This window comes from Bos javanicus, chromosome 26, assembly GCF_032452875.1.
Source record: "Bos javanicus breed banteng chromosome 26, ARS-OSU_banteng_1.0, whole genome shotgun sequence".
Classification (NCBI taxonomy): domain Eukaryota; kingdom Metazoa; phylum Chordata; class Mammalia; order Artiodactyla; family Bovidae; genus Bos; species Bos javanicus.
Genome location: NC_083893.1, coordinates 8,544,825 through 8,567,278, shown reverse-complemented (window position 1 = coordinate 8,567,278; position 22,454 = coordinate 8,544,825). Strand labels below are relative to the sequence as shown.

At 37.7% G+C, this 22,454-nt stretch overlaps 1 protein-coding gene across 4 annotated transcripts in view; it reads right to left on the bottom strand.

Annotated features, from left to right (window-relative positions):
• The window catches only part of A1CF (APOBEC1 complementation factor), a 102,937-nt gene that overhangs the window by 59,237 nt on the left and 21,246 nt on the right, over positions 1-22,454 (bottom strand). For 3 of the 4 annotated variants that reach the window (XM_061402669.1, XM_061402668.1, XM_061402670.1), the window contains exon 2: positions 2,066-2,209. The exons of the other annotated variant lie outside the window; for it this stretch is intronic. In XM_061402669.1, the coding sequence (XP_061258653.1) occupies positions 2,066-2,164 (99 nt within the window). In that variant the 5' untranslated portion in view covers positions 2,165-2,209. The remainder of the gene's footprint in view (positions 1-2,065; positions 2,210-22,454) is intronic. 4 annotated transcript variants of the gene reach the window in all.

The window sequence follows — 22,454 nt, the reverse complement described above, 5'->3', positions numbered from 1 at the left end:
CCCTAGGAGCTTTACACAGCTGCCAGGCCCAGAGAGCAATGCCAAAAGCAGGCAAGCGAAAACTTTCCTGCCCCTCTCCTTTACTTTCATCCCTTTCTTCTGTTTCCGTTGAGTCAGGAATTCTAGTTAGTAAACTGGTGTAGGGAACTATGCTTCTGAGAGCATAAAGAGAAAAAAAATAGAAATTGCCTTCTACCCTGATATGCGTGGGAAAGGGAAATAGCTTTCACTTTGAATGAAGTTAAGTTTTTATTCTACTGGACTAGACATATTCATTATTTAGCGGCTGATCTTTTATTAGCTGAAAGTTACCAGAAAAGTCATGAGACTTGCCCTGAATTTCATCTAGGGGAAATGAAAGAATCAGTGCCCAGAATAAACTTAAATGGACAATTTATATTGTTTTAAGGTAATTTTCATAAACTTCTGCTTGTTGAGGGTAATTATATATTCACAGTTAAGACGTTGATATTAGAAATAGTGTCACACTAGAAATGTTTATATATATTTTCATCATTATATTTCAGATCATTAGAGGTTTGTTTCCACAAGGAGAATACCCTTATGTATGAATATTGACAAGGGTTTAAGTGCTTTTCACTATCACTGTTCTTATATGAGTGTTTCAGATACAAAGAAGTTAAAAAGATAAACTGATTTAAAAATTATTGATTTTATAACATTTATGAGACTGCTGTTTACAAAAGAAAAAGAACGTTTTTTTTCAGCTAACCATACCTAAGCAAATGTAAAAAATTATTCTAAATATTTCTGGTTTATAGACTGTAAATGCTATTGAATTTTTTCTGTGGCTTATGAAAACCCCTTTATGTAGGAAAAGACTGCATAAAAAATTTCAGTCAGACATTAATTTTGAAGCACATTAAATTTGGAGATAAAGGCATTTAGATTATTAATGATCCTAAAATAGACTTTTATTAAGTATTAAAAACTAATAATGCATTAGTATCCCCCCTTGTCTTAAACTTTTAGGAGTCTTCTGTGACATAATACTTTCTGAAATCTTAAAAAAGACTAAATAAATACTCTTCGTTAGGATGAAAAATTAAAAATAACTTTGAGCATTATCTCTAACAAAGTGTACCACGACTCATAAGGTTATTACAAAGTGTGCTACATTTAGTTTTCAACTGATCTGACAAAGGAACTTGCAATAAAGGACACTACTATATATTTTATTGTTATCCACTTATGACTTTCATTTTCATAATAGCACAAAGTTTTGGTTAAGTCAGGGAAGTATGTAGGAAAAAGATAACAGCTGAGAATTAAAATATTAACACTTTGTTTTACTGTAAAAAGAGCAACATTAAAAAAGAGCACATTATTTCTTCAGATAAGATAATTTATATGTATAATACTAGTTTGCTTTTCAATGTATCATAAACTCTCTAACAGAGGTTATCATAAGGACAATAATATGCAGATAATTCTGAACAACTAGTGACTATGAATAGTTAGCTTTAGGATATTTTTTCTCCTTTCTTTTACAAAAATGCTGGACATGGAGAGAAATTATTATACATCCTAAACGGCTTGAGTAGTTGTTTTGAGAAAACATCCCGGAATAGCTATGCTGACCAAATGATCAGTTCTTAGATCCTTCATCTACAAGTTGTCATACATCCATAGTCAGAAATCTCTCTGGAAATCAAAGCAAGTCTCTGGATAGTTTGTTTTCTGCTGATTTCTTGAAACACCAACTTGGTTCTACTTCACTGACTGCTCTCGGTGGTGAATTCCAGATGCCTTTTCTTATTCTAAATTGGCCTTTCAGAACTGTGATAGTCTTCATGACTGTGAACACTAGTTCAGCCTCCAAATGACAAGGCAAAATTGAGTTGATAACCCAGAGTAGAGAGAATATCACTTGTAAGGTCCCCTGCAAGACCAAAAGGATCCAACTTCCTCTGCCCCAGGAAAGGAATGTCCACCTTAAGAGTTACACAACTGACCAGTCACATTTTACATGCTAGGATCACTGATATTCCCACCACTCTGAGTTCAGTGGTGAGCCTCAGCAGATGGCACGAGAAATTCCTACCTGGACCAAGCTATATCCTGTGCGCTGGACCAGTGCGCGAAGAGCTGCTTCCTTCTGGGTTCCGCTCAATCCATCCCCGGATTTGTGATTTGATTCCATTGAGAGTGATTATCAGCAAAAAATCAGGTTAATTAGGGTTGCTCACTGAAACCAAATTTAAGATAAATTAAGTAAATTACTATTACCTAGTCCAAACGTGTCCCTTTCATGAAGGACATCTTCAGGAAACATTCTCTATAAATGCGTCACTAAGGATAGAGTAACTAATAGTCACCCACAAACCAGACCAGTTAAATGTCCTCGTTAAAAAAGAGTTTTTTAAAAATGTTCAATTTTAGTTGAAATTTAGAAGTAAAAATTGAATAATATCTTTTTTTTACACTTAGACGACAGACCAGTATTTCTCAATCCAATTATCCCAGAATGTCACCAAATGCTCAAAAACAAATTCGTTCTTACCAATTAAAAGAATATGTCGAGTGGTCCTTGCAAATGTGGGGAAAGAGCACTGTTACCAAGTCAAAGCAACTAGAATATGGTATGAAGAGCCTGAAAGTGTCAATTTCATTTATCTGTTCTGTTACCTAGGACATTTACCAACTTATTCTTCAAAGATAAATTTCTAGACCAGAGTGTGCTGGTACCAGATATAGAAAAGCCACGCAAACTACTCTGTAATAAAAGTGTCACGTGGGGTTTAGCAGAGCAAGGACAATGGATCCTTTTGAGTGGTGCTGGAAATGCCTACTGACACCTGGATCACATACGACATGGACCACTCAGGAAAGGATGTGAGCCCTTGTAAAATCTAAGAAATTACAGAAATTTGCATATGTCAGTGTTGATCTATGTGGGCTTCCCTGGCTCAGTGGTAAAGAACTTGCCTGCCGGTGCAAGAGACACGGGTTCGATCTCTGGGTCGGGAAGATTCCTCGGAGAAGGACATGGCAGCCCACTCCAGTATTCCAGCCTGGGGAGTCCCATGGACAGAGGAGCTTGGTGGGCTACAGTCCATAGGATTGTGAAGATACGGGCGCGACTGACTGAGCACACATGCTGACCTATGTAGCTACCAATAGGAAACTTCAGCATTTCATTATCTATACTTTCTATTTGGGAACATTATTTGAGCTCCATTCCCAATTTGATGGTTGCTCAAATCTACAGATTCCCAGGGCAAGGACACATCCATGGTGAAGGTCCCAGTTCACAGTGGTGAGAGGCCCTGGAGGTTTTCGTGTTCAGAAAGGAATGAGCGGGAGTGACTCAGTGAAGCTTCTGTGCTGGATTTTCATTCTGCCTGATGTACTCTGCCAGCCAGGACAGAGGAAGCTTGTTTCACACTGATTTGAATCACATGCAAATATTATGCATTTCACTGAAGGCCCTCTAAAAACTTCTCTGTCCTGTGCACTGGGGTTTCCTATACGACTTTGGTTTTCATTTAAAGATTCAGAGTAAATGTACCATTAACAATACAGGGAATGGGTAAAAAATTAGGTGCCAAAAGTGGAGCTGAGATCATCATTTGAGTAAAATGCAGCTTAAGTATTCTATTATTAAAAGTAATAAAATAAAAATGTTCCCCAATTAATAGACCAACATTTTCTAGAATGTAATATAGATCAGTCTTATGGACTCTGTGGGAGACGGAGAGGGTGGGGAGATTTGGGAGAATGGCATTGAAACATGTATAATATCATGTATGAAACGAGTCGCCAGTCCAGGTTCGATGCACCATACTGGATGCTTGGGGCTGGTGCACTGGGACGACCCAGAGGGAGGGTATGGGGAGGGAAGAGGGAGGAGGGTTCAGGATGGGGAACACAGGTATACCTGTGGCGGATTCATTTCGATATTTGGCAAAACTAATACAACATTGTAAAGTTTAAAAATAAAATTAAAAAAAAAAAGAAAGAAAACTCAATCAATATTCCAGCGAGAATATTCATTAGCTGTTAAAAGGATAGAACAGTTTCTTGTTCTGTATATAAGCATGGCCATTCTTGCCCAGAATTTTCTCATAATTCTTGCCTGCTTCTGACCCAGATCAATTCAGTGCTCATTCATTCATTCTCTCAAGAAGCAATTAGTTAGTGTTGTCTGTATGCCAGCTTCATTTTCTGCCCAGCTTTATGGCATTGTGTTCCATGGACAGTTGACTAAGTTTCTCTGTTTGTTACTTTACAAAAGGAACAGCTTTGTTTGTTTCCATTTTAATTTTGTATCTTGGCTAAGACAAACTGAATGTATTTTCTGATAGTGGTGGTTTGATATATATATATATATATATATATATATATATATATATATATATGCAGCAATTCAGAATGACTTGTAGCTTTACTGATACATTTATAGTGTAAATAATTTCTATGCATACTACAAAGTAGGCATAAAATGAGACCTATATTTAGTTTATAATTCTAAACTGCTGGTGAAATAGTTATAGAAGTTTCTATGAAACAATATAAATCATCTCAAAAAATAAAACTACAAAGGCATTTTATATATGTAAAAAAAGGCATTTTGTGCCTTTGGCAGCAACACAGATGAACCTAGAAATTATACTAAGTGAAGTAAGCCAGACAAAGACAAATATCATATGTTATCATTTATATGTGGAATCTAAAAAAAATGATACAAGTGAACTTATATTCAAAACAGAAATAGACCCAGAGACGTAGAAAATAAACTTATGGTTACCAAAGGGGAAAAGAGGGGAGAGGGATAAATGAGAAGTTTGGGATTAACATATACACATTACCGTATGTAAAATAGATAACCAACAAGAACCTACTCTATAACAAAGAGAACTATACTCAATATTTTGTAAGAACCTGTAAGGGAAAATAATCTGAAAAGAATATATATATTCTCTATATATTCAGTTATATGTGTGTGTGTGTGTGTATAAAACTGATCACCATGATGTGTATCTGAAACTAATACAGCATTGTAAATCAACTATATCTCAAAAACTTATGTTAAAAATCCCCAAAAGGGATTTTGAAGATTCAGAAAGAAAAAGCTAGTTGTTAAGACTAATTCTAACTTGTTCACTTTTCCCAAATGTTACTAAAGTTGCCTTTTCATCCAGATATTCTCAAATGATCCCACAGTGCTAGATTTAACCCCTAAGAGCAAAGAGGTCATGGATGGACTGGGGTCTGATGAGGTTAGTCTTGTGTGTGTTACAGATGTTAGAAGGCAAAGTCTGTTGTCTTCTAGCCAAGATGTAAGTTTACTTTTTGCTAAACTTCATCTTCTCCATCAGGAAATAACGATTTGTGGTGAAATGACAAGTTTTATCTGCAAAACTTACCTTTAGTTTTGGTTAATTATTAGTAAAGGTGATTAAACATTTGATATCAGAATGGCCTTTTGATCACATACAGGTTCACTCCGATATTATTGAGAAAATCTGTAGAATATCTCAACATAGTATCAAGTCTTTGGAAATTAGGACATGAAAATAAAATTCAAAATTTGGACAAGAGACCCTTGATCTTCAATGCTTATTCCTCAAAAACAATCCCCTTTCAACACTGACCTAAGCTAAGCAGTGAACTCAAATCCAAGATAAATATATTCTTAAGCAAGTCAAACTTTTGTTAAAAAATTTGGTCAATTTGAAAAAAAGGCTTTGCAATACATTTTCTAATGCATAGAGTCGGACACGACTGAAGTGACTTAATAGCAGCGGCAGCATATCTTATAAATACATCAGATCTGAGCTTCTGAATTTTGAAAGAGTAATTTCCAGTATAATTTATTGAGGCAATAGAATTCAAAACCTATACATAGCAGACATTCAGAGCTAAACAAAAAGCACTCATAAACATGTATCACTTATTCATTCAAAAGTTGTATACTGGGTGCATGCACGCATACCAAGTCGGTTCTGTCATGTCAGACACTTTGCGACCCTGTGGGCTATAACCCATCAGGCTCCTCTGTACCTACTGTCATCCAAGAATTTTTGAGATACTAGGGATAAAGCAGAGAGCAAAACAAATCCCTCTCTGCCCCAAATCTCATGAAGTTCTATAGTGGGTGTGATAGACAATAGTAGGCAAGACAAATAGGCAAAATATGCACTGTGCTTATTATGTTCATTTCAGAGAAGAAAAAAAGAATGGAAAAGGCATGTGAAGTATATGTGTTGGGAAGGGCATGGAATTTTAGATGGTGTTATCCTGACATAGTGAATCTGGGAAGGGACCCGGCTGAAGGGAGGGAGGTATTTGGGAGAGAGCATTCCAAGAAGAGGGCTTGGCAGGGATGAGGGCCCTGAGGTGCGAGCTTGTTGATGAAACAGTGGAGGCCTAGGTGGAGAGGGTGCAGCTGAGTGAATTACTAGAGAAATGGGATCTGGTATCAGAGAGATGATGGCGGGCCAGGTTGTGAAGGATCTTGCAGTTCATAGGAAGGAACTTGGCTCTTGTCTCGAGATGTGAAGATGTGACTCATGTTTAATGGAATAGTTCTAACCATCAAGAACACATTGATTTGCATTTCTCTAATAATGAGCAATGCTGAGCATCTTTTCAATGTTGAGCATCAAATGTTGCCATCTGTATATCTTCTTTGGAGAAGTGTCTATTTAAGTCTTCTGTCCAGTTTTTGATTGGGTGTTTTGTATATAGTGAGCTGCATGAACTGCTTCTACATTTTGCAGATTAATCCTTTGTCAAAGAGGCTCAAGAGGAAAAGGATATATGTATTCATATAGCTTATTCACTTTGTTGTATAGCAGAAACTAGCTCAGCATTGTAAAGCAATTATACTCCAATTATATAAAAAAAAAAGGTAAGAAAATACATTGAAGGGAGTCAGACAGGCCTAGGTGAGGGTGAGGCAAGGGAGTCAAAGCAAACAATCTGGTTCTGTTTTCATTTAAAATCTGCCATTTTGTTCACCATGAATTCTTTTCACTGATTTTGATTTTTTAAAAAATATTCCATTAGTTTATCATTTGTCTTAACTACTGAGTTTTATGATGCCTCTTACATTTTGCATTTAAGACAGGGCCTTGCTTCCCTTGCTCTGGTTGGAAAGGTTGAGAGGAGAAGCAAGGAGAGCAGTTAGAAACACTATGACATCCAGGTAAGAGAGAATAGTGGCTTGTGGTAGGATGGTGCTAGTGGGTGTGGTGAAAGTGGTCAAATTGTGGAATATATCTTACAGATGAGTTGTATGCACTGGGAGAGAGAAAAACGAGAGATTGAAGATGATACTGTTCTTTGGCCTGGGCAGCTAGAGAAATGGAGTTGCCATTTTACTGAGATGAGAAATAAGGAGTTTGTGAAAAAAGAGCAGGAACTCAGTTGAAGGCAACATTGATTTCAAGATGCCCATTAGGTAGCCATGTGAAGAGGTTCAGTGCACAGTTAGATATATAAGTCAGAATGTTATAGGAGATTTATAGACAGACGATACCAATTTGGCTACAATCTGCCTAGAGATGATGCTTAAGCTGTGAAATTGTATGAGATCAGTAGGGACCGGGTGTTAGAAAACAGGTCAAAAGACTAATCTCTGGGGTACTCCAACTTTTGGAAGCCAGGGATCAAAGAGGAATCAGCAAAGGGAAATGAGATGAAATAGTCAGACAGGTAGAAGGTGAACCAGGTGAGAGAGAAGAATTGGAAGCCAAGGAGGAAACAAAAAGGATTTTGAGATCAAGTGCCTGGTCAGGTGTGCCAAGAAAGCAACTAAGATGAAGCTTGAATAGGGATACAGATCCTGAAGCTAGAGCTCCTGGATTCCATTCTGCCTCTTACTCTGTGCCCTGGAAAATTTCCTTAACTTCTTGGTCACTCAGAATCTTCCACTCAGGGAGCAATGGTCTTTCTCTGGGGATCACTGGGTGAGTATTACATGAGTAAAGATTTTGGGAGGGCTTCGGAAGAGTTCCTGGAATGCAGCAAGTGCTGGATTCGTGTTGGGCACAGATAAGTAAAAATAGAAAAGGAAAAAAAAGAAGAGGCAATCACCCCAACTTCTCAGAGATTTTAAGAAATTGTAAGAAATTCCAGAGGTTCGTGGGACAGTTGGTTACCTAGATGAGAACAGAGAAGAAAGGGGCAAAGAAATGGAAGTTGGATAGAGAGAGAGATTATATGGGAAATATTAGGAAAGAATAAGGGAAAGAATCATGGATCCCCTCCCCACAGCATCAGTTTGCTTATTTGTGAATCAGGATAAAAGGCAGGTTGTGACATTGCTGTTGTAGAGATGAAATGAGAAAACATCTATGAAGTGTTGAATTAGATCAGCACACTAGGTACTCCCACCTGCCTTTCTGTCGCTGCTAATTACTCATGTTGGAAGGGAGAAGCAGAGGATGGGAACAGCAAAGAGATTGCTGAAAGGTCTTTCTCAACATGACAGCGCTTCCTTCTCCTCCTTCCTTATTCATTATGAAAATGAGGTGAAGGAGGGGCTAATAGTATGAAAAACCAGAGGTCTGTTCCAGCTCTGCCAACTTTCATTAATCTGCCCTCAAGCCCCCTCATCCTGTTTTTTCTTAGCAAAGGAAAACTTTGTTCAAGCGTATGCTCACCACCAAACCTGCTACATAAATATGCTGCCCTCTTTTATTCTTCCATTCAGTGGAAACTGAGTCTCAGTTTCCTAATACTTAAAATTTAGGATAGTATTAGTTCCTACTTCATAGGGTTGTTTTTAAGGATTAAGTATTTTAAATGTATTCATATTTAAAATGGCTACTGACATTTAAAAACTGCCCAGAAAGTGTTTGCTATTTTATTATTTAATTGTGATTATAATTAATCTCTAATTGCAAGGGGTAGAGTTGCAAAACCACTTTCTGGGAGGATAAAGTCCCAAGTCCTTAGGATGATACATCGTATATTCAGGACCAGCTCCCAGATTCCCCTTCCAGTGTCACTCAGAGACCCTGCTGCTGGGAATTCCCTTGTTTTCTTATATTGATACTTCTGAGCTCTCTGTTTCAAATGCTCTTTCTTTCTCTTCCCTTCTCTTTCCTACCATTCCCTTCTTGCATTTCACCTGACTGCATCTGCCCTGTTCATCCTTCCAGACTACTGAAATATTGTCTGCCCTGTGGTGATTTCTTTGATCCTCTCTATTGATAATGTTAGATTCCACATTCTTAATTCTCTCATGAAAGCTGGTACCTGCTTCGGTTGTTGGAGATAGTACTATAATTATTTGCTTACTTAACTAAATTGTGAACGTCCTGAACATAAGGAGTATGTTGTATTCATCTTTGTCCAGAAGGTTTAGCCTGACTTTATGCTTAGTGCTTAGTAAATGCCTGTGGAACAAAAGAAGGACTTTGCATGGACATTTTATAAACTGTAGTGACTTGCACTGATCGGAAGTAAAATGAGTCTGCATCTAATTTCCTAATACTTATTATTATGCTTGTTCCAGTCACTTCCTGAAAGTTCTATCCTAGAATGAATTTGCTTTATGTAGGAATTGATTTGCAGGTTTCTCTGCATTTATGAATGAGTCATCATATCTGGGAGAATACAGTTTTATAAAATTAGAAAGATGGTAACAATAATCCTGTATGCGAGACAGCAAAAGAGACACAGATATATAGAACAGTCTTTTGGACTCTGTGGGAGAGGGAGAGAGTGGGATGATTTGGGAGAATGGCATTAAAACATGTACAATATCATGTAAGAAACGAATCGCCAGTCCAGGTTCGATGCAGGATACAGGATGCTTGGGGGTGGTGCACTGGGATGACCCAGAGGGATGGTACGGGGAGGGAGGTGGGAGGTGGGGTTCAGGATGGGGAACACATGTACACCCGTGGCGGATTCATGTTGATGTATGGCAAAACCAATACAATATTGTAAAGTAATTAGCCTCCAATTAAAATAAATAAATTTATATTAAAAAAAAGTTTGAGTGCAAAGTGATTGAAAAATAAGAGCGTATGTTTGGATTTAATTTTATTCTCAGGCATTTCTGGTTTTATATTTGCAATGTTAGTGCCTATTTGAAAAACATAAAGTGAACCTGGAAGTTATTGGGGGATCAAGGTTTCTGCCTGCCTGAAAGTCACAGGTGGATTGGAATGAGCAATCACCTCATCATTTGGCTGAAACTGATTGATAGAAATTTCCAGAGTTCACTATTGGACAAGATCAGAGCTGCTGTTCCTGACCTTTGACCTTGATGGCCTCGAATGCCACTGGGTCCAACTCAGGGAAGGCAGCAGGGAGCAGAGATAAGAAATAAGCTGGAAGAAAGAAGCAGGTAAGAGGGGAAGATCATGACTTTTCCAGATCTAGAGCTGTCAGAAATACACTGTACGACGCTCTTGTTTCTCCTTGTATGCTGCTTCTGAATTAGAACCCTAATCTGTAAAGAAAAGCATACATAAAAGTTGAACATAAAAATTGGGCTCACATAGAGAACCTAGTTGTTGAAGGAAAAATATGAGAATATGAGGGGAATTTAGGTGATATTTGTATCTAGATTCGCCTGAAGTTATAACAATATGGGAAGATCTTAGTGCCCTGGTGGCTACCAGGGAAACAGAGAAAGTGGGAAAATACGTTTTTTGTTTGTTTGCTTTTAAAGTCTCTCAAAACAGTAAACTGAACAAGGCATGAGACAAAGGTAAGAGACGTGCATGATGGAAAAGCACACTTACAGGACGAAGAAAGAATGGCTCAGCAAAAGCTGAAATGGTAGCTGTGAGTGAGAGGCAGAGAGGAACAAAAAGCAGGTGAAGGACAAAGACAGAACTCAAGTTAGAAGATTTCTTGGTGAAAAACTAAATGAAGTAATTATCCTCAACTTCAACCAAGAGGCCGACAAATACTTGATATCTGTTGCAAACGTATAATTGCAGGCATTGGGCTAGACGATTTAGAGTTAGCAAATGGAGTAGTTTTGTTCATTTATTTCTATCTTATTTGTTTTGTGTTTTGCCTTTTTTCTGAAGAGAATGGATAGGAATAGTGTTAAGCGGTTCTTTGTGACTGAGGATTCAGGGGGTCCTATACTAACAGTGTGCCATGTGCACATCAGATTGACGGGAGCTTCACTTGCTGCTGGACCTCTCCAAACCAAATCCAGTCTTCCCCCAAAGTCTTATTGTTGCATGATGTAGGTCTTGTGGCTCAGATGGTAAAGAATCTGCCTGCAATGGGGGAGACATGGGTTCGACCCCTGGATTGGGAAGATCCACTGGAGAAGGAAATGACAACCCACTCTAGGATTGTTGCCTGGAAAGTCTCACGGACAGAGGAGCCTGGTGGGCTATAGTCCATGGGGTCACAAAGAGTCTGACATGACTGAGCTACTAACACACCAGGTTGGACATAACTCTTAGGCAACATGCAAGTTGTACAAATAATTTTATCATGAATTTCAGCCTTCTAGTATCCCCTGGGAATCTTACACAGGAGTTTCAAATTGTACTGAAATGGTTTGTGAAGGATTTATGACCAAAGTTTACATATTTGCCTAATGAGATTCAGTAAAAATTACTCTGTATTGCTTGATAAAATAATTTAAATTAACTCTAAACATCTCTTTGGAAAAGTGTTTACAATTAGTCTTAAGCTCATTTTGGAAGTGAATTAATGTGATAGCTCTTTATTTGGCCATGAATCATGAATGGTAACAAAATTAATGCAGAATATGCATACATAAAATTCCAGAGTGTAGCCACAACAGCATCTCACAAAGTCCTAATACTTGGCATCTTATTTTTAAAAACAACATATATAAACAAAAAAATCAAATTAACCAGAATGCCTTCTATTTTTTTCAGGCATTAGTAATGACTTATGCATTTAGTTGGGCATGGTCAGTTTGAGCTTAGGCAAAGCTTAACATAAAATAATAAAAACTTGTTCATAGTAGTTATATTAATTTTACTGGTAAATACTGACAAAATCCTCCTTTTAGAGCAGCCTGCACATTTTTAGAGAAAGACAAGTTTGCGTTTAAATTTCAGTTCTGCACCATGATTTTCATTCTTCTGAGACACTATTTCCTATTTTAAGAAAAGAATAGGAACATAGGTACTTACATGTTTTTCTTTCCTTTGTTTTTTTAAACACAGGATTAAATAAATCAGATCATGGATATGAGAGCATCTTACAATGTGCCTGGCATACAGAAGACACTTAATAAGCATTCCTTATTTGTTCCTTATCTGCTGGTTTGGCTGACTTTTTAGCCATCATGGTCTGTGGCTCTCTGAATGGTTATTCTCCTTTCTAGAAACTGAGGGGAAGAGAAGTGCAGTTTTAAATGTACTATATTATCTTGACTTCTTTCTTCCTGCTTTCTTACTTCCTCTTCTTAATAATCTAGTTGTTTCATTTACTGGCCTTCATGTATCAGTAGGAAAAATCTTCAGGGTCCTCAGTGTGTGTGTGCTAGTGTGTGTGTGTATGTGTGATGTCTTACAGAGCACATTGCAGCCAAAGAGGGAGAAGCTCTATAAAGTCAGCAAAAACAAGACCAGGAGCTGACTGTGGCTCAGGTCATGAACTCCTTATTGCCAAATTCAGACTTAAATTGAACAAAGTAGGGAAAACCACTAGACCATTCAGGTATAACTGAAATCAAATCCCTTATGATTATACAGTGAAAGTGAGAAATAGATTTAAGGGCCTAGATCTGATAGATATAGTACCTGATGAACTATGGACTGAGGTTCTTGACACTGTACAGGAGACAGGGATCAAGACCATCCCCATGGAAAAGAAATGCAAAAAAGCAAAATGGCTGTCTGGGGAGGCCTTACAAATAGCTGTGAAAAGAAGAGAAGCAAAAAGCAAAGGAGAAAAGGAAAGATATAAGCATCTGAATGCAGAGTTCCAAAGAATACCAAGAAGAGATAAGAAAGCCTTCCTCAAGGATCAGTGCAAAGAAATAGAGGAAAACAACAGAATGGGAAAGACTAGAGATCTCTTCACTCCAGTACTCTTGCTTGGAAAATCCCATGGACGGACGAGCCTAGTAGGCTGCAGTCCATGGGGTCGCGAAGAGTTGGAACGACTTAGCGACTTCACTTTCACTTTTCACTTTCATGCATTGGAGAAGGACATGGCAACCCACTCCAGTGTTCTTGCCTGGAGAATCCCAGACATGGCAGAGCCTGGTGGGCTCCTGTCTATGGGGTCACACAGAGTCAGACATGACTGAAGCAACTTAGCAGCAGCAGCAGGGATCTCTTCAAGAAAATTGGAGATACCAAGGGAACATTTCATGCAAAGTTGGGCTCGATAAAGGACAGAAATGGTATGCACCTAACAGAAGCAGAAGATATTAAGAAGAGGTGGCGGAGGAGGAGCTAAGATGGCAGAGGAGTAGGACGAGGAGAACACTTTCTCCCCCACAAATTCATCAAAAGAACATTTAAATGCCGAGTAAATTCAACAAAACAACATCTGAATGCCGGCAGAGGACATCAGGCACCCAGGAGAGCAACCCAAGTCTTCAAAAGGAGGTAGGAAAAAATATAAAAGACAAAAAAAGGGACAAAAGAGGGAGGGACGGAGTTCCGTCCCAGGAAGGGAGTCTTAAAAAGAGAGAAGTTTCCAAACACCAGGAAACCTTCTCACTGCTGAATCTGTGCCGAGCCTTGGAAGCACAGAGGGCAACATAACAGGGAGGAAAAATAAATAAACAATTAAAACCCGCACATTGCGAGCCCTATGGTAACTCCCCCAGCGGAGAAGCAGCGCAGACGCCTGCATCTGCCATTAGCAAGCAGGGGCTGGGCAGGGAGGCACGGCGGGGGCTGCATTGCTTAGAGTAAGAATCTGGCCCGAATACCCTGAGCGCTATCTGAGCGAAATAATTTGGGCTAGCAAACCAGACTGTGGGATATCTACCACGCGAAAAGCCAGCCCCAACCTAAGACACCGCCAGGCCCGCGCATGGAACAAAGGACTGAACAGAGATAGCCGGCTGCAGACCTTCCCCCTCCGGTGATAGGCAGCCAGAGCCGGAAGGGGACAATTGCAGCCCCAGATAGACATTATCTATAAAACTGTAAGCAGGCTTCTTTGCTAACTAAAACTTCTTCGGGATCTGGACGGTCAACATCTGCCTGAGAAGGTGTGCCGGTGCACACCTAGATAACCGAGCGGTGGGGAGGTGATAAGTCGCAGCAATCGCGCGCGCAAAACACCTCATCACCTGAGCTGCTCGGACCTGGGAAGGGCACAAAATGCAGGCCCAACCGAGAGTCTGCGCCTCTGAGGACTACCCGAGTGCCTGAACCTGAGCAGCTTGGACCTGGGAAGTACAGGCAGCCCAGGGCTAGCCATGGATGGTTCCCGGCGGAGCAACCTAGAGCCTGAGCAGCATGGGCAGAGAGGCTACACGTGCCGTGAGCGGGGGCAGACCCAGTGTCTGCCCAGTGTGGCTGAGGCACTGTGAACACACGCCAGTGTTATTTGTTTGCAGCATCCCTCCCTCCCTCCCCTCAGCGCGACTGAACAAGTGAGCCTAAAAAAAAAAAAAAAAAACTGTCCTCCATGGTCCCCTTTGTGTCAGGGCGGAAACCAGACACTGAAGAGACCAGCAAACAGAAGAAGCTATAACAGAGGGAAACGCCCTGGAAGCTACAGGCAATAGATTAAAACCCTGTGGTTACTACCAACTACATAGGAAGGGGCCTATAGATCTTGATAAATATAAGTCGGACCAAGGAACTAGCCAAAAATGAACTGAACCCACAATACTCACAACAAAACCGGAGAAAGTCCTAGATATAGTTTTACTATTTGTACGATCATTCTTTCTTTTTTTTTTTAATTATTTTTTTTATTAAAAAAATTTTTTAAGTCCTCTATTATTTCCACTTTTATAACCAATTACTTTGCAAAAAAAAAAAAAAAGAGGACCCTATTTCTTTTTAAAGCAAACTTCATATATATATATATATTTTTTTTTGACCTTTTTTTTTCCCCTTCTTTTCTTTAACATTGTATTTTTGAAATTCCAAACTCTACTCTAGATTTTTAATTTTAGCTTTTTGGTATTTGTTATCAATTTTGTACCTATAGTTTTTTTTTTTTAAATAATTTCTGTGACCTTTTTTATTTTTTATTTTTCTTTTTCTCTGTTTCTCTTCTTCTTTTAAATAACATTGTATATCTGAAATTTCAAACTCTACTCTAGATTTTTAATTTATGCTTTTTGGTATTTGTTTTCAATTTTGTACCTGTATTTTTTTTTTTTTTTTGTAATTTATGTGACTTTGTTCTTGTTTGTTTTTTTTTTCTCTCTCTTTCTTTTTCTTCTTCTTTTTTTAACATTGTATTTTTGAAATTCCAAACTCTACTCTAGATTTTTAACTTTTGCTTTTTGGTATTAGTTATCAATTTTGTACCTATATTTTCTTTATAATTTTCGCAACCTTGTTTGTTTTTGTTTGTTTGTTTTTTCTCTCTTTCTTTTCCTTCTTCTTTTCTTTAACATCATATTTTTGAAATTCCAAACTCTACTCTAGATTTTTAATTTTTGCTTTTATGTGTTTGTTACCAATTTTGTACCTTTAAGAACCCAATCTTCAGTACCCATTTTTCACTAGGGAGCGGGATTACTGGCTTAACTGTGCTCTCTCCCTTTAGACTCTCCTTTTTCTCCACCAGGTCGCCTGTGTCTCCTCCCTAACCCCTCTCTACTCTACCCAACTCTGTGAATTTCTGTGTGTTCCAGACAGTGGAGAACACTTAGGGAACTGATTACTGGCTGGATCTGTCTCCCTCCTTTTCATTCCCCCCATTTATCCTCCTGGCCACCTCTGCCACCTTCCTCCTCCTTCTCTTCTCTGTATAACTCTGTGAACAACTCTGAGCGGGCCAGTTGTGGAATGCACATAAGGAAGAGATTACTGAATAGCCCACTCTCTCCTCTATTGATTCCACCTCATCTCATTCGGGTCACCTCTAACTCCCTCCTCACTCTTCTCTTCTCCATATAACGCTGTAAACCTCTCTGGGTGAAACAAGTTTCAGGGCAAGACATACCAAGCAAATTCTCCAGCAGCAAGGAACACAGCCCTGAGCTCCAAGATACAGGCAGCCCAAAGCCACCCCAAAACCATAGACATCCTATATCTCATTACTGGACATTTCACTGCACTCCAGAGAGAAGAAATACAGCTCCACCCAACAGAACACTGACACAAGCTTCCCTAACCAAGAAACCTTGACAAGCCTCCTGTACAAACCCACACAGAGCGAGGAAATGCCACAATAAAGAGAACTCCACAAACTGCCAGAATACAGAAAGGACACCCCAAACTCAGCAATGTAAACAAGATGAAGAGACAGAGGAATACCCAGCAGATAAAGGAACAGGATAAATGCCCACCAAACCAAACAAAAGAGGAAGAGATAGGGAATCTACCTGATAAAGAATTCCGAATAATGATAGTGAAATTGATCCAAAATCTTGAAATCAAAATGGAATCACAGATAAATAGCTTGGAGACAAAGATTGAGAAGATGCAAGAAAGGTTTTACAAGGACCTAGAAGAAATAAAAGAGAGTTCAATATATAATGAATAATGCAATAAATGAAATTAAAAACACTCTGGAGGCAACAAATAGTAGAATAACAGAGGCAGAAGATAGGATTAGTGAATTAGAAGATAGAATGGTAGAAATAAATGAATCAGAGAAGATAAAAGAAAAACAAATTAAAAGAAATGAGGACAATCTCAGAGACCTCCAGGACAATATTAAACGCTACAACATTCGAATCATAGGGGTCCCAGAAGAAGAAGACAAAAAGAAAGACCATGAGAAAATACTTGAAGAGATAATAGTTGAAAACTTCCCTAAAATGGGGAAGGAAATAATCACCCAAGTCCAAGAAACCCAGAGGGTCCCAAACAGGATAAACCCAAGGCGAAACACCCCAAGATGCATATTAATCAAATTAACAAAGATCAAACACAAAGAACAAATATTAAAAGCAGCAAGGGAAAAACAACAAATAACACACAAGGGAATTCCCATAAGGCTAACAGCTGATCTTTCAATAAACTCTTCAAGCCAGGAGGGAATGGCAAGACATACTTAAAGTGATGAAAGAAAATAACCTACAGCCCAGATTATTGTACCCAGCAAGGATCTCATTCAATTATGAAGGAGAAATCAAAAGCTTCACAGACAAGCAAAAGCTGAGAGAATTCAGCATCACCAAACCAGCTCTCCAACAAATACTAAAGGATATTCTCTAGACGGGAAACACAAAAACGGTGTATAAACTCGAACCCAAAACAATAAAGTAAATGGCAATGGGATCATACTTATCAGGAATTACCTTAAACGTAAATGGGTTGAATGCCCCAACCAAAAGACAAAGACTGGCTGAATGGATACAAAAACAAGACCCCTACATATGTTGTCTACAAGAGACCCACCTCAAAACAGGGGACACATACAGACTGAAAGTGAAGGGCTGGAAAAAGATTTTCCATGCAAATAGGGACCAAAAGAAAGCAGGAGTAGCAATACTCATATCAGGTAAAATAGACTTTAAAACAAAGGCTGTGAAAAGAGACAAAGATGGTCACTACATAATGATCAAAGGATCAATCCAAGAAGAAGATATAACAATTATAAATATATATGCACCCAACACGGGAGCGGCACAATATGTAAGACAAATGCTAACAAGTATGAAAGGAGAAATTAACAATAACACAATAATAGTGGGAGACTTTAATACCCCACTCACACCTATGGATAGATCAACTAAACAGAAAATTAACAAGGAAACACAAACATTAAACAATACAATAGACCAGTTAGACCTAATTGATATCTATAGGACATTTCATCCCAAAACAATGAATTTCACCTTTTTCTCAAGCACACATGGAACCTTCTCCAGGATAGATCACATCCTGGGCCATAAATCTAGCCTTGGAAAATTCAAAAAAATAGAAGTCATTCCAAGCATCTTTTCTGACCACAATGCAGTAAGATTAGATCTCAATTACAGGAGAAAAACTATTAAAAATTCCAACATATGGAGGCTGAACAACACGCTGCTGAATAACTAACAAATCACAGAAGAAATCAAAAAAGAAATCAAAATTTGCATAGAAACTAATGAAAATGAAAACACAACAACCCAAAACCTGTGGGACACTTTAAAAGCAGTCCTAAGGGGAAAGTTCATAGCAATACAGGCATACCTCAAGAAACAAGAAAAAAGTCAAATAAATAACCTAACCCTACACCTAAAGCAACTAGAAAAGGAAGAAATGAAGAACTCCAGGGTTAGTAGAAGGAAAGAAATCTTAAAAATTAGGGCAGAAATAAATGCAAAAGAAACAAAAGAGACCATAGCAAAAATCAACAAAGCCAAAAGCTGGTTCTTTGAAAGGATAAATAAAATTGACAAACCATTAGCCAGACTCATCAAGAAACAAAGGGAGAAAAATCAAATCAATAAAATTAGAAATGAAAATGGAGAGATCACAACAGACAACACAGAAATACAAAGGATCATAAGAGACTATCAACAATTATATGCCAATAAAATGGACAACTTGGAAGAAATGGACAAATTCTTAGAAAAGTACAACTTTCCAAAACTGGACCAGGAAGAAATAGAAAATCTTAACAGACCCATCACAAGCATGGAAATTGAAACTGTAATCAAAAATCTTCCAGCAAACAAAAGCCCAGGTCCAGACGGCTTCACAGCTGAATTCTACCAAAAATTTAGAGAAGAGCTAACACCTATCCTGCTCAAACTCTTCCAGAAAATTGCAGAGGAAGGTAAACTTCCAAACTCATTCTATGAGGCCACCATCACCCTAATACCAAAACCTGACAAAGTTGCCACAAAAAAAGAAAACTACAGGCCAATATCACTGATGAACATAGATGCAAAAATCCTTAACAAAATTCTAGCAATCAGAATCCAACAACACATTAAAAAGATCATACACCATGACCAAGTGGGCTTTATCCCAGGGATGCAAGGATTCTTCAATATCCGAAAATCAATCAATGTAATACACCACATTAACAAATTGAAAAATAAAAACCATATGATAATCTCAAGAGATGCAGAGAAAGCCTTTGACAAAATTCAACATCCATTTATGATAAGAACTCTCCAGAAAGCAGGAATAGAAGGAACATACCTCAACATAATAAAAGCTATATATGACAAACCCACAGCAAACATTATCCTCAATGGTGAAAAATTGAAAGCATTTCCTCTAAAGTCAGGAACAAGACAAGGAGAAGACTCTTGAGAGTCCCTTGGACTGCAAGGAGATCCAACCAGTCCATTCTAAAGGAGATCAGCCCTGGGATTTCTTTGGAAGGAATGATGCTAAAGCTGAAACTCCAGTACTTTGGCCACCTCATGTGAAGAGTTGACTCATTGGAAAAGACTCTGATGCTGGGAGGGATTGGGGTCAGGAGGAAAAGGGGACGACAGAGGATGAAATAGCTGGATGGCATCACCGACTCGATGGATGTGAGTTTGAGTGAACAGTTTGTGATGGACAGGGAGGCCTGGCGTGCTGCAATTCATGGGGTTGCAAAGAGTTGGACACGACTGAGTGACTGAACTGAACGGAAGCAGATATTTGTAAAATATAATAAAGTAAAAAAACTGTCAGGTTATAAAACTCTGTATAGGCTGATTTCATTTGTGTTAATTTTTGTATTGTAATCATCAGACTGACTATAAAAGGCTAACTGATTATATCTGGGTGGTTAATTAAAAATTATTTCATCATTCTTGCTTATTTAACTATCTTAGCTATCTATGGCATACAGCTCTTACTCTAATTTTAAAAAGTTAAACTATATTAATAAATGAATGTCAATGTAAGCAAATCATCAAAAAGCAAATCATCAAAAACTATGTGATATGGTCAAGATTCTGTTCTGAGGAAGCTGTTTATTTTCAGCATTTTTCTAAGTGATAATCATTTCACCAAAGAGGCTAGGAAAAGAGCAACATAGACTAAGGAAGGAATTAAATATAAAAGTAAATTAATAAAAAAAAATTTGTAGATAAATACATGTAAGAGCTGATTGAAGAGATGGTAAATTAGCACATCTCTGGCAATCTTGAAAAGATAAAGAAAACTGTTTTAAAAACAAGGGGAGAAATGAATATAACCACAGAGCAAGAGACTTTTAAAGAGAATGTTTTATCAATAAATTGAAAAATGCAGTAGTCAATTACCTTGGAAACTGTGAATTTTTAAATCTGCTTCAAGGGTAAGTTAAAAATTTGAATATACCAATGACTGTAAACTGTATTGAAAAAAATGATTGTATTCTTCCCAAATAACACACATCCAAGTGGCTTTATTAGGCAAGTTTTATAAACTTTGAATGTGTCTGTGCATCCTCATTCATGTCCGACTCTGTGACACCATGGACTGTAGCCCACCAGGCTCCTCTATTCATGGGATTTCCTAGGCAAGAATACTGGAGTGGGTTGCCATTTCCTCCTGCAGGGGATCTTCCCAACCCAGGGATCAAACCTGTGTCTCTTGTATCTCCTGCATTGGCAGGTGGGTTCTTTACCACTGTGCCACCTGTTATAAAGTTTAAATTTTCTTAAATGAGTTTTACAGACTCATTTAAGAAATATATATTATTATAGAAAGATTTTGAAGCATAGAGTAATAACAGAAAACGTGTGAAATTTTGACAGATTTAGCATATGTCTTATACAAAGCCAAATATATCTATCACAAAACAGAAAACTATAGACCAATATCACAAGTATAGGTATGAACTGAAGCAAAGATAGATATGCATAGATATGCATAGATAGATATGAATTTGAAGCAAAATATCAAAAGATTAATATACAATAAACATGGGTTTATTACAAGACTACAAGGTTATTCAGCATCAGGGATTCTATTAGTTTAATTCATTTCATTGATTTAAAGAAGAAAAAATATGAACGTCCCAGTAAACATAAATTCAACACACACTATTGGTTTAAAAAAAGGAGAAAACTCTTAGAATAGTAATTCTTAAATTAATAGAGTATCTATCAGAGACATTCAGCAAACATTATACTAAATAGTGAAATACTGCAATAATTCATTCTCAGTAAAAATAAGTAAATCAACTATATAAAACTTAGAGCTAATAAAGAATACTACAAAGACAGTTATAAAAATGTTTCATACTTAGGAAGAAAGAAACAAATGAGTATCTAAAAATATAAACAAAAATTTTAAAATAAAAATAAACAATGTGAAATATCCAAAATCCATATGAAGAAAATATGAAATTCTACTGAAGGATCTAAAAGCCTTGGTAAATGGAGGTCTTATTATAAAGATTAATTCTTCTAAAATTAAACTAGTGCAATACCAATTTAAATTCCAATAAATTGACAAACTGACTTTAAGTTCACCCGGCAAGAAAAATGACAACATATATCACAGCGTGTGTTGAAAGTGTAAAGTTACTTGGAGCTATAGCCCAATCAGAAGTTAAAACAGGCAATGGTGATCATCTGCTAATGCACAGAAATATTGAATTACCATGTTGTGTGCCGTGGGATCACACAGAGTCGGACACTACTGAAGTGACTTAGTATGCATGCATAGCATGTACATAGAATTAACATAGGGTTATAGATCAATTATACTTCAACAAAAATAATTAAAATAGGCACAGGAATAAACAAATAGATCAATGGCATGTTAAAAAATATCTAGCCCCATAGTTATGTTTGTACTGGAACTGCCAATAGGTGTAATCATAGGGAGATCATAGACAATTTGAGACAAAGACGAAGTTGGCATACCATCTCACAGCATATACCTGGATTCTAAGTGGAAAAGAAATAACCTTTATAAACACTGTATAACTGCTAGAAGAAAGTATGGGAGAACATTTTTATAATTTTGCAATGTGGAAAGTCTTCCTAACTAAGCATATTGAAAGCCGGAAATGAAAAGACTAATAGATGTGACTGGTTCCAAATAGGAAAAGGAGTACATCAAGGCTGTATATTGTCACCCTGCTTATTTAACTTATATGCAAAGTACATCATGAGAAACGCTGGGCTGGAAGAAACACAAGCTGGAATCAAGATTGCCGGGAAATTTATCAGTAACCTCAGATATGCAGATGACACCACCCTTATGGCAGAAAGTGAAGAGGAACTAAAAAGACTCTTGATGAAAGTGAAGGAGGAGAGTGAAAAAGTTGGCTTAAAACTCAACATTCAGAAAACGAAGATCATGGCACTTGGTCCCACCACTTCATGGGAAATAGATGGGGAAACAGTGGAAACAGTGGCTGACTTTATTTTTTGGGCTCCAAAATCATTGCCGATGGTGACTGCAGCCATGAAATTAAAAGACACTTACTCCTTGGAA